Below are 15187 nucleotides of genomic sequence, written 5' to 3' on the forward strand. Positions count from 1 at the left end.
CATACTCCTCCAGTCTGTGTAATGGGAATAGTAGTATTTACTTACTTACCTATCTCACGAGAATGTTATGGGAGCTTAATTATTTAATGCTTGAAAAGCACTTTAAAGATTAAAATTCCTAGTTGACTACTGAGCATTATTACTAAAGCAGAACCTCACTAATCCATATGTGCTATAATCCACACCAAAACTGGCAGTGTTCCTCTACATCTGAGCAAAGATTTAATAATAAGAGTGTTGAGTAAGTTCTCTTATTACTAAGGCTTAATAATTATAATACAATATACTGGAGTACATTTACTAATGTGGTGTAAGGAGTAGATAATTACAGCTAAACTACAGTGGCTAAAGCAGATGAACAAACATTATCCCTGCTTTTGTTCCCTGTTTTTACCGTTGTTTTTGTCTTTTTATAACATTTTCTCTGCAGTTTCCTATATTTCTGTTCAGTTGATGATATTAGATGATAAGTGCCCAAAATAAAGGGCGTAAGAGAACACAACTGTCTCTCCCCGTCTTCACTGCTTTGTTTTCTTCTTTTCTTCTTGCAAACAGAGAAATAGAAAAAAATGGAATTCAGTCTTTGCAATTTGCCATAGAACTAAGTCCAGTTTTCTGCTCTTGCAGCATAACATGACACAAAATCTCTCTTATGGCTCATATCTGTCTTTCTCACTCACAAATTCACAGTGGGCCCCCAAATTAATAGTATGGCTTCATCGCTCCATGGTACTGTTCATCAGAGTTAGCTTCCCTGTATCTATGATGGTGTCCTTACAACAATAGACCTGCATATCAATGGGAACAGTATGGAGACATAAGTCATCGTTCCTGGGGCCTGGCCCAATAATTCTCATAACAAAGGATATGCAGTAGCTTCTTCAGTAACTGGGCATTAAGGTTTCTAAAGCCCATTCCACATTTCTTCAGCACAGCCAATTTTCTGTAATGGAATGTATTCACTCAAAAGAGCAGAGCCACTCATCTGTATTTTGACATGAACATTGATTCAGAGGGGTCAAACTTCGTACTCTTCTGGGGGTATGCCAAAAGTGTTGTGTGCCCACCTCTGCCTTGAAATGCACAAGAACATTTTATCTTTGCACTTCCCAATAGTCTTTGTCTCTAAAAATATCAGCTGAACTTGGGATACGATGACTTTGAACTCATTTAAGTGATAGTTTAAATGATCTGTGGTTATTCAGGTGTAAGAGGTCTGGCTTTTTAGCTTGCTTAAAAGATTCCGTAAACAGCTATCAGCTCTTTTAGGGACAAAAGAGCTGCTATGAAACTATAATTGTATAAAATACAACAACAAGCAGTCAAGGTTTATTGGGAAATCCTTGCCAGAGGCCTGGTGCTATGATACGTAAATTTAAATTAAACTTAGAGCCTCTTTTGGCACTAGTCATCAGCATGTAAAATTTGATATGTCTGAATGCTCATATGGAGCATGACATAAAAAAGTATTCCAGACACTGGAGAGAAGGAGAGCTTCTTCCATGGATGGCATTGGTTGCGGATGGTCCAGCTTCCTGTGGTGCAGCTCCCAGCTGGTGTTGGTGGCTCCCGCAGCAGGGAGAGGCTAGGGGAGCTCATGGACCCTGCCAGACTTCTCACAGCTCATTACTCCTTGCCTGGAAAAAATCATTCAGAAAATGAAATGCTTTTTTTTATTATTATTATCTGACAGTATGTGCTAACTGTCACTCTGCAACCCATGTTTAGCAAACGTGACCATGGAGAATATTACATTTTTTTTAGCTACAGCACCACATACACATATGCAATTCAGAATTTTAAACATTTGGGTTCATTCTGACAACACGTACTTTGTGATTGCTCATTAGGAGATGAACATTACAATATTGCATTCACTTATTCATGCACTTCCATCTCATTAGACAGTTTTCAGAGAAAATTGTCTCAGCATCCAAAAGATGTCAGACGTCACAATAAACCCAATAGCAAGCCTGGTCGTAGGGCTGACCCTTCAGTGCCCAGTGGCCTTGAGTCTGAAAAGAGATAGCTAAAGAGAGACTAAATTAATTCAACAGCTTCTAACTCTAGCGGGATAGGAATATTTATACATAAACATTGTAAATAAGGATGCATTTGAACCAAGTTATGCATTTTGCTTAAGATCCTGCTGAGATCTTAAGTGAGAACTGCCAGAGCAGCACCTGCTGGGAACAGCTTTCTGAGGGGCATTTGATGAACAGTCAAAATGCTCTGAATTCCTTACTTACTAACTGAATTTTATGTATTATCTATGTATATTTAATAATGACAGCTATTTATTGACCAGACAGGATGTGATGCCTACTGGCAACACCCATTTTAGCTGCAATAATTAATAATTTTAATATTTAATTTTAATTAAATGTGTAATATCTTGCTCTTAAATTATTCAGACTTTACAGAATGTTTTTCATTAATACCACACATTCTATTAACATATTTATGAACACCTTTTATGACTTAATGTGGCTTAATTCTATTAATAAAAACTAATTTAAAAGTCATTATCTTTTCTAATTATACAGTAACTTCTAATGCAGATAGATTTTCCAGCTCCAGGTTCTGGAAGAAAACTGCCGAGTTTTCTGCAGCTTCTGTTCTGCTGCCCGAGTACTCAGAAGATATAAAACCTTCTTTACTGAAGGGATGAGTTCCTATTGACTTAGTTGCCCTGATCTGATAGATATGTGAGATGTTTGGCACTCCAAAAGGTGAACAAAACAGCTTGAAGGAATGAGTGAATCATAATGGGTAGTTGGAGTAACATCATTCAAGACTAGCACTTAGGCTGTCCACAGACTTACACTGACACAGCAGTGAGCCATGTAGGATAAAAGCACTGTGAAGACATTTCATTTCAGCTGTTCACAGTATGAGTGAGTAATCCTGCAATATTTATACAGATGCACTAACTTAATTCAAAGAATAAGTCAAATTTACCAAGTTCACTTAGATTAGTGATCATGATCATTTATTTAAATATTTAATGGATAGGAATATCTATTAGATCCATATCTATTGAATAGGCTAAAAAGGCTCTTGGAATCAGTGATAAGCTGTATACTCATAATCATCTGGCCTTAAGGTTCATAGCTAGGGGACTAGTACTGTAAAATAGCAAGTTAATTTACTAAATCAATTAATCTCTTTCTGTTCTGAAATACAACCGGTTTGTATAGTGTGGCTCTTTTTCATTATTTTTTTCCCTTTCCCATTACACTATAAGTTTAGGTCGTTTTTTTTCTGCATAGAAAAGCAACGTTTTTCTGTACTTGCCACTATAAGAACAGTGTTAAAATCATGTCAGTCCTGTTGTATGTTCTGACTAATGTTGTTGGAGATGATAGACAAATGATCCAGAGCTTAGGTACATAACAAAATTACAGTGAGTTGCGTATGGGTGTGCTTTATATTTAAGAGCTGAACAACAGCAGGATGATCAAGTGGGGGCCAAAGTGAGACATAGCACTGAGGCTCATCCAAGCTCCAGAAACAGCCCTGTCTACATGCTGTCTGGGACACTCACACCCTGAGTGTTTCTGAATTCTTTAGTTATCTCCTGCATTAACCTGAAAGTTGTCAGGCCACTTACCTGTAGTCAGCCGTGCTTGCTAAAAAGGGCGATGTGAGGTGATGGGTATTATAAATCACTGTGGCAATCCACTCAGCTTTGATCTGCTGCCTCCAGAAAGGCTTCCCAGAAGGAGCTCCTCAACACCAGATATGTACATGTTCACCAGAAGAGCAGACATGTATTCTCAGAGGTCTTCAGAGACACTTCTCTTTCTCTCTGACTCTGTGAGGCAATTAAATGATTACCTCACATGATTAGGTCAGTAAAAAACCACTGAAGCAGTGCTGTAATTAAACAGCTAAGTCAAGGAGCAAGATTTACTGAGGATGCATTGGGTATAGAGTAGGATCTGAAACGATATAGAGGGAAAATAGGAGCTGCTCAAGCCAGATCAATCACTTCCCGTGTTTCTTCATTAACCACTCTTAAAGTAGATGTTACATAAAAATTTGTATCTGCTTTCATCCATAGCATTTCATAAAGATTAATGACACACAAATTAATGTGCAAACATTTGGCATTTTTCTAAAGGATTTGTTCATGCTTTTCCTTGCAGTGTGCTGTTTTGTCCTCTTTGCACCATGTCTAAGCTATCCCTTTCTCTCTGTTCTCTTAGTTCCCAAACAACCAATATCATCTCCTGAGCTTCTGCAGATTTGGTCTCCTAAGCATAACTAACAATCTGTCCTTTCTGAAGTGTGTTTCAGTCATTCTTGAATTAGATTTCCAAACATGAAAGCACTTTTTCTGTAAAAAACTCCATTCACAGTACAGAATTGGTGATGAAAGTGAATTTTACCTGAGCTGAGATCATTCAAAGTTTCATCAGATGGCCCTTGCGAGGACTCTGTGAACCATCACTGTTTTAAAAGTATTTGAGGCATCTACATAAAGGATAAAATGAAAGGTGGATACAGTGAACCCAAAGGAACTGAATTATTGCTCATCGGTAATAATTAGTAACATGAAAAGAAGTAGGACATCAGAGTATGAATTGCACTGGGAAGAGAACAAAGCAGGAAGCAGAGCTGTGCTTCCCAGTGTTGGAATAGGTCAGTGACACATTTTCTGCAGGTAAAACTAAATTTTTGAAGATATAAAGGAGATAAAAATCCTTCACTTACCCTATATTTATAGTCACAGATCTTCAATTCTTGCAGAGTCTACAAAAGCCATGCCACCAGTATCTCCCATGAGTAGCGGTGTCCCCCATTCCAGTTTTAGACCAACACTGAAAAGAAAAACAGATGATGACTTTGATCGCAGAGAGACTGGAGGTGGCATTGTTTTATGCTTCTAACACCAGTCTCTCCCATCGTCTTTCCTAATGAATTCCTTTCTGAAAAATCACAGCACAAAATTCACCAGTAAAACATGCAGGGACTGAGATGCCAGTTCATTTTCCTGTGATTGTTCATATCTTTATATGTATCTCTCTGGTTACTCTGCCCATCCATCCTCAACCTTTGCAGAAAACAATGTGCAAAGTCAAAATAACAAATTACTAGAAAGCAGAAAAATTCCACTCACATTTGCAAGTTACTATAATCTTTCAGGGTCACAGAGACATTACTGAGCCCAAACAGGCAAGCAGTGTGATGGGCATGGTACATGACTGAAGAAATTATATTAGGTTTTCATTGCATCAGAAACAAGACTTCACAATATCAAACTGATTAACTGCATTTGTAGGAAAGGAAAAGTCTTTTATATGCCAAATTAACTAAGTACGACCTAGATTTGTTCTCATAAAGGTAAATGGCACACATGTAGGTTTTGTATACAGAATCAACTTGTGGCAGCCACGGCACACTAGTAAAAATGCATGAGGGCAGTGCTAAGGAAGAAAGGGCTAGGCCACCTGGCCTGGCCAAGTGAAGGACTGTGTCACAGCGGAAGGTTCCTAAATCATGCTATTGTTTATTTTCAGAGTTACTGGCATTGAGGGGTTTGGGTGTGGATAACGGCAGCGGAAGAGAAGTGGATTTCTCTCTTTTAAGCCAAGCAAAGGGTGATTTGTGAGAAAATATTTGCATAGCAGTACTGAATAATTAACGAGAAGTGGAAGTTTATAGCAAGAAGTAAGGAGGGTGCGGTGCCCATTGCCACAGACATTTTGGGAAAGGACAGGCAGGAGAATGGCATATTGTGCCATGGCAGCTGAGGAGAAGGCATCAAGAGCTTGTCTAACAATCCACACCTCAGGGAATCATTTATCTCAGGAGACAAAGGGTGCACCACGTCTGGGCTGTGGAAGCTCCAGGATGAGATTAAAGATTCTTTAAATATTCTGAAATATCCCTCCTTAGAGAGTGTTAAAGGAAAGCTGCAGGAGGCCAATGCAATCAGGAACATCACAAGCATGTCAAGCTGTAATGAGAAAGAGCCGAATGCATTCGTGATATAACACTGCCAGCATTAGTGGATACTCACCAGGGGACAATTTGTCCCATTTTTGTTATTAGCAGCATCTCTAAGAATTGTTTGCCACCTTCTGGCAGTACGTAATTTCAGACAAAAAGAAGGAAAAAAAAATGCACCATATTTTTTATGTAATCAAAAACTCTTTGATTCCTTAGGAAAATAATTCTGGGAAGATGTGAAAACAGCTGCTTAGACATCTCAGGAAATGTGTAATTCGTACTAATGAAAGAATGCAAAGCTTTAAAATATTGCTCATTATTCTCACACTTTGCAAATAAAATACAATGAAATGTTATTGTATTTAATTAATAAACTGTGGATTTCTTTTTGTTCCTTAAGTTACTATTAAATATTAAAGAAATTAATACTTCTATCTTACGCTTAATTTTATCTGGTGAAAAATCCCACATTGCTGATGAACTGCCAAGCAATTATTTAAAACATTTTGATACACAGGGAGAAGCTGGTAGCAAATCCAAAGTGTAATCTCTCTTGGCTCGAGATCTCAGCAGAGCAGATAAGCAGAGCAAGGTCAGATTTGATGCAACCTTAGACAGGCAAACTGTAATGAAATCTACTACAGAAATTTACTACAGGAAATTAAATTAAAAATTAACTTATCAGTAGGCTGAGCTCTTTCCTGACTTGCAACCTAGGCAGTGCTCGGAAAGTAAGACAGGCACAGCTCTTCTTGATTAGCAGTAAGGCCGTCGGCTTCTTTTGCTGGTGGTTCAGGTGATCACCAGCAAGCACTGGATCCAGAGAAAGGACTAGTCATTAGTTAGGAGAGGAGCAAGTATGTGAGTGGTAGCCTCATTCCCAGTCTGTTAAATACACATAAGCTGGCACAGCAAAGCAAGTAACTCACGTGTGTGTCAGGTCTACCTCAAATAAAAAAATGTTAGAACAGAAAATTCCTGGTCCTGATGCCCTTGTCGTTCTTCCTCCAAAATGGCTGCCTTTGTCTCTTACTTGTCCTCCGATGAACTGGAGACCTCGTGTCTACGGTGTCTCTTACTCAGTTAGCAATTGAAACCTTGCCTGAGAGTTATGTGAAACAGGTCACAGGTGAGTCATTCTTGCACATCCCCTAGAAGTGCCATCAACCTGCAGGCCAGTCACTCATGGGAACTAAAAACCACCCAGAAAACACCTACTAAATTACACCAAATCAAATGCCGTCACAATGACAGATGATAGTGCTGCCCTACGGTCATTTATCTTGTCTAAATTGGTAGGTCAAGGGAGCTTTTCTCCCTTCAGAGAAAGGAGGAAGGTATCTATTAGCCTTCAGTGAGACATATAACTTTGAAAATTCATTTCTCCCTCAGCAAGTATGATACCCAGTGTGACAAAGTAAAAGCACAAATTTAAAACTACATCATCCCTAAATCTCTCCTGTAGTTTCAAATGAATTCACTATCCTTCACTTCTGCTTGGAAGTTGTTAGGGCATTAGTAGTTCGAGCTCTATTAAATATACACGGTCTTCATTTTGTCCTTGAAGGGAAAAAAGAGTAAAATCATTGCTCTGTCTCTGGTTGAGTATGCTTGCAAAATGTTTTGAGATACTTTGGAATAACAGACACTAAATGTAGGTTATGTTTGCACTTAACGCTGCAGGTTTTATATAAAGCTTAAAAATTAGGACAAAACGTTATCTTTCTCAGACATACTAATAAGTATCTCCAAAATGTTGCTATAACCTTAGAATAAGTGTAAAAGGAAATAGCTCCTTAAGTTGCTCGAAGAATAATATTTGGCATTTTTCTCATGTTTATGTTTGTAATGGAAAAGCAATCATTTCAGCACTGGTTGATATGCCCAGATGAACTCTTGTGGCTTGCACAGAGCTCTTAAAAATATTTATATTTCGAGCAATAAATTACTTACATTAGTGTGCTTTGCCCCACCCTAGTAATTTTGTTATTTCCCCATAATTTCCAAACATTAGAGGGAAGTTGGTTACAATATCCTCTCATCAATATTGTCCTCACTTGCCAGGGAAATCTTGCAACAAAGGCTGGCAGACGTGGACATCTATCAAAGCTGAGGAAGACTTTCAATCTAGTTTCCATTTATTTAGAAGGAAAAGCAAGTTAGGTTGGGTTTTTGCTGTCTCAGGTTGACAGTGCTTGGAGCTTACAGAAAGTCACTGCATCAACTTCTTACTCACAAGTACTATATTACCAGAGAGCAGGAATGGCAGTTTTGTTTCGTGGCAGCTTTTTTCCATCATCCACCGGAAATGGAGCGGGTCAGGCTCATCTAGGGGTGTCCCGCAGCCAAACTCCCCCCTGAGCTATGGCTGCAAGATTTCTTGCTTGCTTGGTTGTGTTTTCTTTTTGTTAATGTTTTCTAGGGGAGAGGCAGAGATCTGATAATGCCTATCATACTGCAAGTTCTAGCTTACAGATATATATATAAAATTACGTGTAATAAGTACGCTCCTGCTGTTTCACTCTGAGGTTGGTTCTGACCCACTACAGTTTCTCACTGCAACATTTGGTGATTCTTCTATAAAAAAAAAAAAGAGTGAAAAAAATTGAAAATCCAAAATTGTCCATTAATGAACCAGGGCAGGATTTCCCATCACTGCCCCATCTCCAGGGAGTAAAACAGCAGACTGCTCACCCCTGGAGGTGTCCCATAGACAACAAGTATAGCATTATCCTTTCTGCCCCAGAGTATCAGCGAGTGGTGTTTGCAGCCCTGTCTTCACATGGTGTCCTCCTCCCACTTGGACAAGAACAGCTGATCTCTGCACAGTGGCACATTCTGTGCAGTAACACTCTCATTCTCCAAGAGCACCTTGCTGCTCCAGGCCATTCAATGCTTCTGCTGGTGTGCAGCTGAAGTTTCCCAAAGTAGCCAGCTATTACTGTAACTTCAGCTGCTCTCAGTCTCACTCAAGATCCAGTCATGGCCCATTGCCCTTCGCTACCCCTCAATGAATAGCATCATCTCACAACAACTGAGAAAGAAAGACTGTAATTAAATCAAAAATGTTGGTTGGGTCAATGCTGATGCTCACCTCTGCCCCGTGGAGGTGTGCAATTTTGCCATAAGAAGCAGAAATTGAGTTGAGGTTGTTTCCATTCTTCATTCCTACCGATCATGTACCGATGACTTAACCAACAAAAACCACCCTGCCAGTATGCAGTGCCATGGGGTCTCTGCATGCCCACCTTTCTCTGCAGGGGTTAACTCAGGCTAATGTAATCTGCAGGGAGCAGCATAAATTAGCTCGTACCAGGCTCCATGCTGCTGCAAATTGATTAATGTGCAAAGACTCAAGGTAGTGTTCAGCGCTGGTTCAGACACCTCGCTGGTGCACAGATTCCCACTGCATTGCGTGGTCCCACTCTGGATGTAAAGAAATCAGGCAGAGGGACTGGGACCCCCTGAAGGAGCACTGGTTTGAGGGCTAACGAAAGCAGAATCTCCTGGATTTCGGATCGAAGGAAAGCCTGGCTGGGGTCTGCTCCTCCCTCACCACCATGGCCTGCAGAATTACAGAACTGGAGAACAAGCCCACAGAAGCAAATGCTTTTTGTAGGCAAGCGCCTAAGAGCTGATAACTCTACATGCCTGATCCTCCCATTTATTTTTCCTGCTCGAGTGCCAAGCAGGGAGCAGATGGTACATTACTCAGCCTTAACTGGAGGGTAAGGAAGTGTGATTTGAAAAAAAAAAAAATCAGTTGGGACCCTCAGCCCATTTAGATTCTAAGCTCAAAGTTTATTTGTCTTACACAGAACTTGTACTTTCTCCCCTCTCAAATGCTAATCCTCTCCACACATATGCTCATTATGCAAAAGCATATGACAAACACCATCTGGGAAAATAAACAGCTCCTCAGCTAACCGCGCTGCTCCCTCCCCTTACGTCACCCACCTCACTATTGTCTCTCCTATTTTTATCCACAAAACAGCAATCACTCAATCAAGCTATTAACTTAAATGTGCTGTCTCAGTCAAACAAGCTGCAGATCCCAGACCGGGCAGTAAATCCCACTCCATTTTTCAAGATGATGTGCATCTTCATGATAATTTGAAAGCAGTCACAGCACTGAGAAAAGCAAACGTAGCTTTTAAAGGGCATTTGGTATCACTGAGGGATGCTCATCCTGACCCGCAGAAGCCCAGGCTTGTTTTCCAGCTAGAAGGTTATGTTTTCTTCCCCGTGAAATATGCAGCTCTTGCCACAGGTTCTACCTCGTTTCCATGGATCCCTGAGACATTCTCTAAATAGAGAATGACATTAGCCAAGTTCAGTGATTTCTCTAACCTCAGTGTAGACGGGTAAGAAAAAGAGCTGTGCTGTCATTAGTCATGATGGATTCGTTGTCTGCCTGAATGTTAATCAAAAGAAATGAGGATCAGATATGCAAAAGAAAGCTTTTGGCTGTCTCAGAATATTGTGTTTTGTACTAGTGGATTAGGAAAACCATCATGATTCAGCAAAGGACGTGTCTATTTAGCTAAATTAAACAGAATCTGCACAATCCAACCATATTGTGTTGAGGCTAAGTAACCAGGAGACATTCAAAACACACAGCCAAGAAAGAGCCTTAGCAGCTGATGCTGTGATATAAAGGTGGAGCTTCGTAAGTACCCTGTAAGAATTGTGGGGCCATAAACACTGCAATATTATATCTATTTAGAAAAAATATGAGACGGAATTCAATGATGACCTTATCTGAGCTACAAATTCTTGTCAATTATTATATGCTTGTGGGGACATGTTTATAGATGGCAGAAAGTCCTTTTCATTTGTCCTTAGAGACAGCACTGATATTGCCCAGCTAAGAAATACATTATACAGCTACAAAAGAGGCAATTTGATTTCATGAGCACGTGTCGTTATTATTTTAAGAATAATTTAACGTAGGCAGAGAAAAGCAGAACCTGTATAAAATAAGACCGAGGTTTCCAGCATGTGCAGTACCAGCCCCGTGGTTCTTACTTCTCCTGGACTCTTTATTTATGTGGGGGAGAGTGGGACTGTTTTATTTTCATAGAATCATAGAATGGCTTGGCTTGGAATCGATGTTAAAGCCCACTCAGTTCCAACCCCCAGCTCAGGCTGCTCAGGGCCCCATCCCACCTGGCCCTGGGCACCTCCAGGGATGGAGCACCCACAGCTCTGTGGGCAGCTGTGCCAGTGCCTCACTGCCCTCTGAGGAAAGAATTTCCTCCCCATTGACCCCACTGGGAGTTTTGCTTCCCCTAAAAGACTGTGGAATTTGATTCTCAAGCGTGATTCGGGTGCTGATGTTGCTCTATGTGTGATGTGCATGACATGCTGAGCACACCCTGACCCTTCTCTCTGTTGCCACCACAGACGAGCCAAGCTCCTGGAGCGCTCCCGCTGCCGCCTCCCCAGGTCTGTCGGAAGTAGCTCTGTCCCTCGACGACATAATCTCACCATTATCCTCATCACACATAGCCCCACCCTCTGACCCTTCTCACCAGATAAGCCCAGAACCAACATGGGATATCAAGAGGGAACACGACGGAAGGAAACTAAAGGAGCTTTCAGTGAACGGCCACAAAAAGAAAAGGTTAGGAGAGCAAAGAGAAAGGTCAGCAAGTCCTAAAAAGGCAGACAGGTCAAAGCATGACGAGCCTTCTTGGAAAGGATATTCAGAAGGCAAAACTAAGGTCACAGACGGTGGCAGGCTCACCTCGGAAAGCAGAGCGGTGGGACACAGTGTTATGATGGAGGCTGGCGCAAGAGAGCACGTGTGTGCTGGAAGCAGTGATGAACAGTTTGGGAGGCTGAAGAAGCCAGAAAGCAAGAGGGGAGGATCTCTTAGCAAAAAAGAAGATCACAGATCCACAAATACCAGTGAGAAGAAGTCAGCTGCAGCATCTGACCCTGCCAAGCTTGATGCAGGTGCTACCAAGACATACAGTAGCAATCGCTGCAGCTCACCTGGAAGCGATATGGATCACGGCCAGAGGGATCCTGATGGGAAACCCAGCGAGTTCCCCAGGAAGGGACATCTCCACCCCATTAGCACTCGCAGCACCAACACCACAGTTCGGAAGGCAATGGTCTCCCCGGGGCCGTGGAAAATCCCCGGCTCGGATAAGCTACCTAGCGTCCTGAAGTCTGGTACTTCTGCCATGAGCAGATAAGCACGGGACTGTTGCCCTCGAACTGTCTCAAACTGACGCAGAACATTCTTCTTAGTTTTTGTCTCACGTTGATTTATTTTAATTTATTTTAACTATCACACATATACACAAAGCATTGAGGGATGAAAACATTAGTGTGTAATTCCATGACAATGTGCACAGTATCTAATTAGTTCAAAAGCATATAGTCAACACAGAGATTTGAAATTGACCCTGAAGTCCCAGTTCCATTTTAGGGACTTTGGCAGCTATGGAAGAAACCAAAACAATATGAAGGACAGTACATCAGAGGAGGATAGTGCAGTGTAGCTTTAGCATTTTTTTCCACTGCATGAAGGACTTGGATTTCATTCAAACTTTATATCAAGAAACTGGAACAAGTTAGAGCAATCGCAAACTGGAACATCGCCTTAAATCAAACTGCACGGAGCAAGCTGACACTGAGAGAGGATCTTTTCATGGAGCTAAAATGTTGTAAATAAGTTGTTCTTGACATATCTAGACAGGGGTTAAAGGGTTTCTTTGAAGCATTTGGAACTGTACGCCCATGACACGTCTCCACTGTCACCACTTTGGGACAGTCCACGTGATACCCTGTAGCACAGTTCACTGGACGCTACAGGAGGAGTTGGGAATCTAGTGGATTAGTTTCTGTGATACCATTTCTACTGCCATTTTTGTGAACCAACCATGTTTCTGTACATTGGAAAGGAGTTAGGGTGGAGTTGTATTTGCAAATTATTCTCCAAAGCAATTTACTACAGGTTTCCCAAATCCTGCACAGTAGCACATAAGCCAATTGGCCAGGCTCAAAACTCCAGCATCCCCAAGGCCCTTGCAATGAAAGGAAGATTGCTACAGAGAAAAAGCTGCAGTTTCCTTAAGGAAAGGCCTTCCCCTCCTGCAGAAAATAACAGTTTCACTCATCAACAGTGCTATGTTTCATACTCACCTGCATTTCTTTAGGATGCTCTCACCTTTCATTCCCTCAGTTTGGCAGAGCAGGTGTCTTTAAGGCACGTAACAGTAATTAGACTGAGATACACTTTTTGATGCCCTCAATCAGTAAATTCGACGTATTTCCATTTTTAAAAATGGTTTACATTTGATCATTTCTTCCCTACCTCCATTTTTTTCTTTTAATTTTAGTCTTTCTTGCTTGTCTGTTTTGAATTTCAAGCCTTAAGTGCCAGGTAAACATTCCAGTCTGCCTTCACAGGAAATAAGTCTGAGTTCAGTCAGTCAGTCACTATCTTGTTTCAAAAAGATGCGTGTGTGTACGTATAAGTGTGCATATGCTTATTTGTCTGTCAAAATAAAAAAAAAAAAAAATCCTGGGCAATAATATATTGGTAATTAAAAAAAAATAATAATGCAGTCAAAAATTTGTATTTCAAAATGATTGTTCTCAAGCAATCTTAGTTCCTGACATGCTCTGCTGAAACATTAGATTGAGATTGGCTTTGTTCCAAGAAATTAGCACATTGCTGGATGTCTCAAACATTGCACTGGACTGAGAAATCTCTAGGCATGTTTCTTCCTGTCCGATTGTCTGAAAAGCCCCGAGTAAAGGATTTTGCAGCTTTCAAACAATTTTTCTTTTTTTTTTTTTTTGAAAAAGAAATTCCATGTATAATTTCTAAAAAAGCACAAGTCCGCGTAGCTGTTTATAAAACTCTTATTTAATGGGAAAAAAACAACAAATCTTTATCCCCTAAACTAGAATCCAATATAATTCCAATATAATTTGCCATTAATTTATTGAATCTGATTTTGGACAATGCTTCTGTAGTGTAGATGCATGTCCCAGTATCTTATTTTTATGTATAAAGAAAGCAAACAATGAAATCTGAAAAACAGTGGAGATTATGCTTGCATAAACTCTAATTTGCACAGTTCACAGCTACTCCTTGTGCAGTAATTGCTTTATGCGGCTGTAATCGATAACCTGTGAAGACAGCACATCATCTAAACCCCATTCCAAATAATATTTCTGTGTAGTGTTAGCTGTGAATTTACCCTGTACAGCTCTATCTCTATAAATATAATTCCATGTATTAATAGTCACAGAAAGGCTGTAAGTGAGCAACTATTTTTATGAAACGCACCACTATGGATAAATTAACTTTTACAGAAATCTTGTTTACTGTATGATATTCTAAACCACTGTCAAATAAAATATATATCCAAAAAATCTTTCTTTTTTCAATTGTACATAGTCTGTATTAATTTTGAGTGACACGCTTCAGTGTTGCACTGAGAAACATCATTTGCATGTAGATGAGTACAATTAATGAACTACTGCGTGATAGAAATGGGAAATCTCCATTTTGATTTCTTACTCCAGAGAGGGGAACAATTAATGAATTACATGCAGACAACCAAACCAGTTCTGCGTGAGCACGGTGAGGTACAGGAGGATACACAGGTGCAGGAAATGTCTCCCTGGATTGAGAGGCCTGAACTCGAATTATCCTTCCAGTCTCAGGAACACAAGAACAGGGTGATCAGAATCCCAGCATCACAGAGACACATCCTGGGCATATACTGGAATCTGGCAGCTCTAAGTGCTAGTTAGAGCCTGTAAGCAAAAAAAGGTTTGTTTACTGACTGGGTGAAAGGGCATAATTTGATTTCCAGTTTACTTTACAGAAGCATCATAAGGATGTCAAAAGAACTGTGACCAGACAGCCCGTTCTGGATCCCAATCCATCTCTTGTTGAGCAGAGCAGAAACGTGCTCCTCACCTTCAGTGAGGCAAAATAAATCACTGCTTACAGACTATAGCCACAGTAAGTTGTGCTGCCTGGAAAAGCACTGATTTATTTTTTTTTTTACATCAATATGACATTTAAAATATATATATATTTCCTTTTTCCTTAAAAATTATGTTTAAAAAATAATAATTTGCCTTCATCCACATTGAGCTTGTTTCAGCAGAGCTGCATTTTTCAGAAGATTAATGTTCCACATAAAGAAAATCAACCAGCTGAACTAATAACGTAATTTTTCATTCCAATAAA

General features: G+C 40.2%; 1 protein-coding gene across 11 annotated transcripts in view; it reads left to right on the forward strand.

Annotated features, from left to right (window-relative positions):
• The window catches only part of MAGI2 (membrane associated guanylate kinase, WW and PDZ domain containing 2), a 735464-nt gene extending 721106 nt beyond the window's left edge, over nt 1-14358 (forward strand). For 7 of the 11 annotated variants that reach the window (XM_021384481.1, XM_021384480.1, XM_021384487.1 and 4 more), the window contains one exon: nt 11365-14358. In XM_021384481.1, coding sequence (XP_021240156.1) covers nt 11365-12164 — 800 coding nt within the window. In that variant the 3' untranslated portion in view covers nt 12165-14358. The remainder of the gene's footprint in view (nt 1-11364) is intronic. The other 4 variants (XM_021384488.1, XM_021384490.1, XM_021384491.1 and 1 more) reach the window with 2 other exon arrangements.

The sequence above is a fragment of the Numida meleagris genome, chromosome 1, assembly GCF_002078875.1.
Source record: "Numida meleagris isolate 19003 breed g44 Domestic line chromosome 1, NumMel1.0, whole genome shotgun sequence".
Lineage (NCBI taxonomy): Eukaryota > Metazoa > Chordata > Aves > Galliformes > Numididae > Numida > Numida meleagris.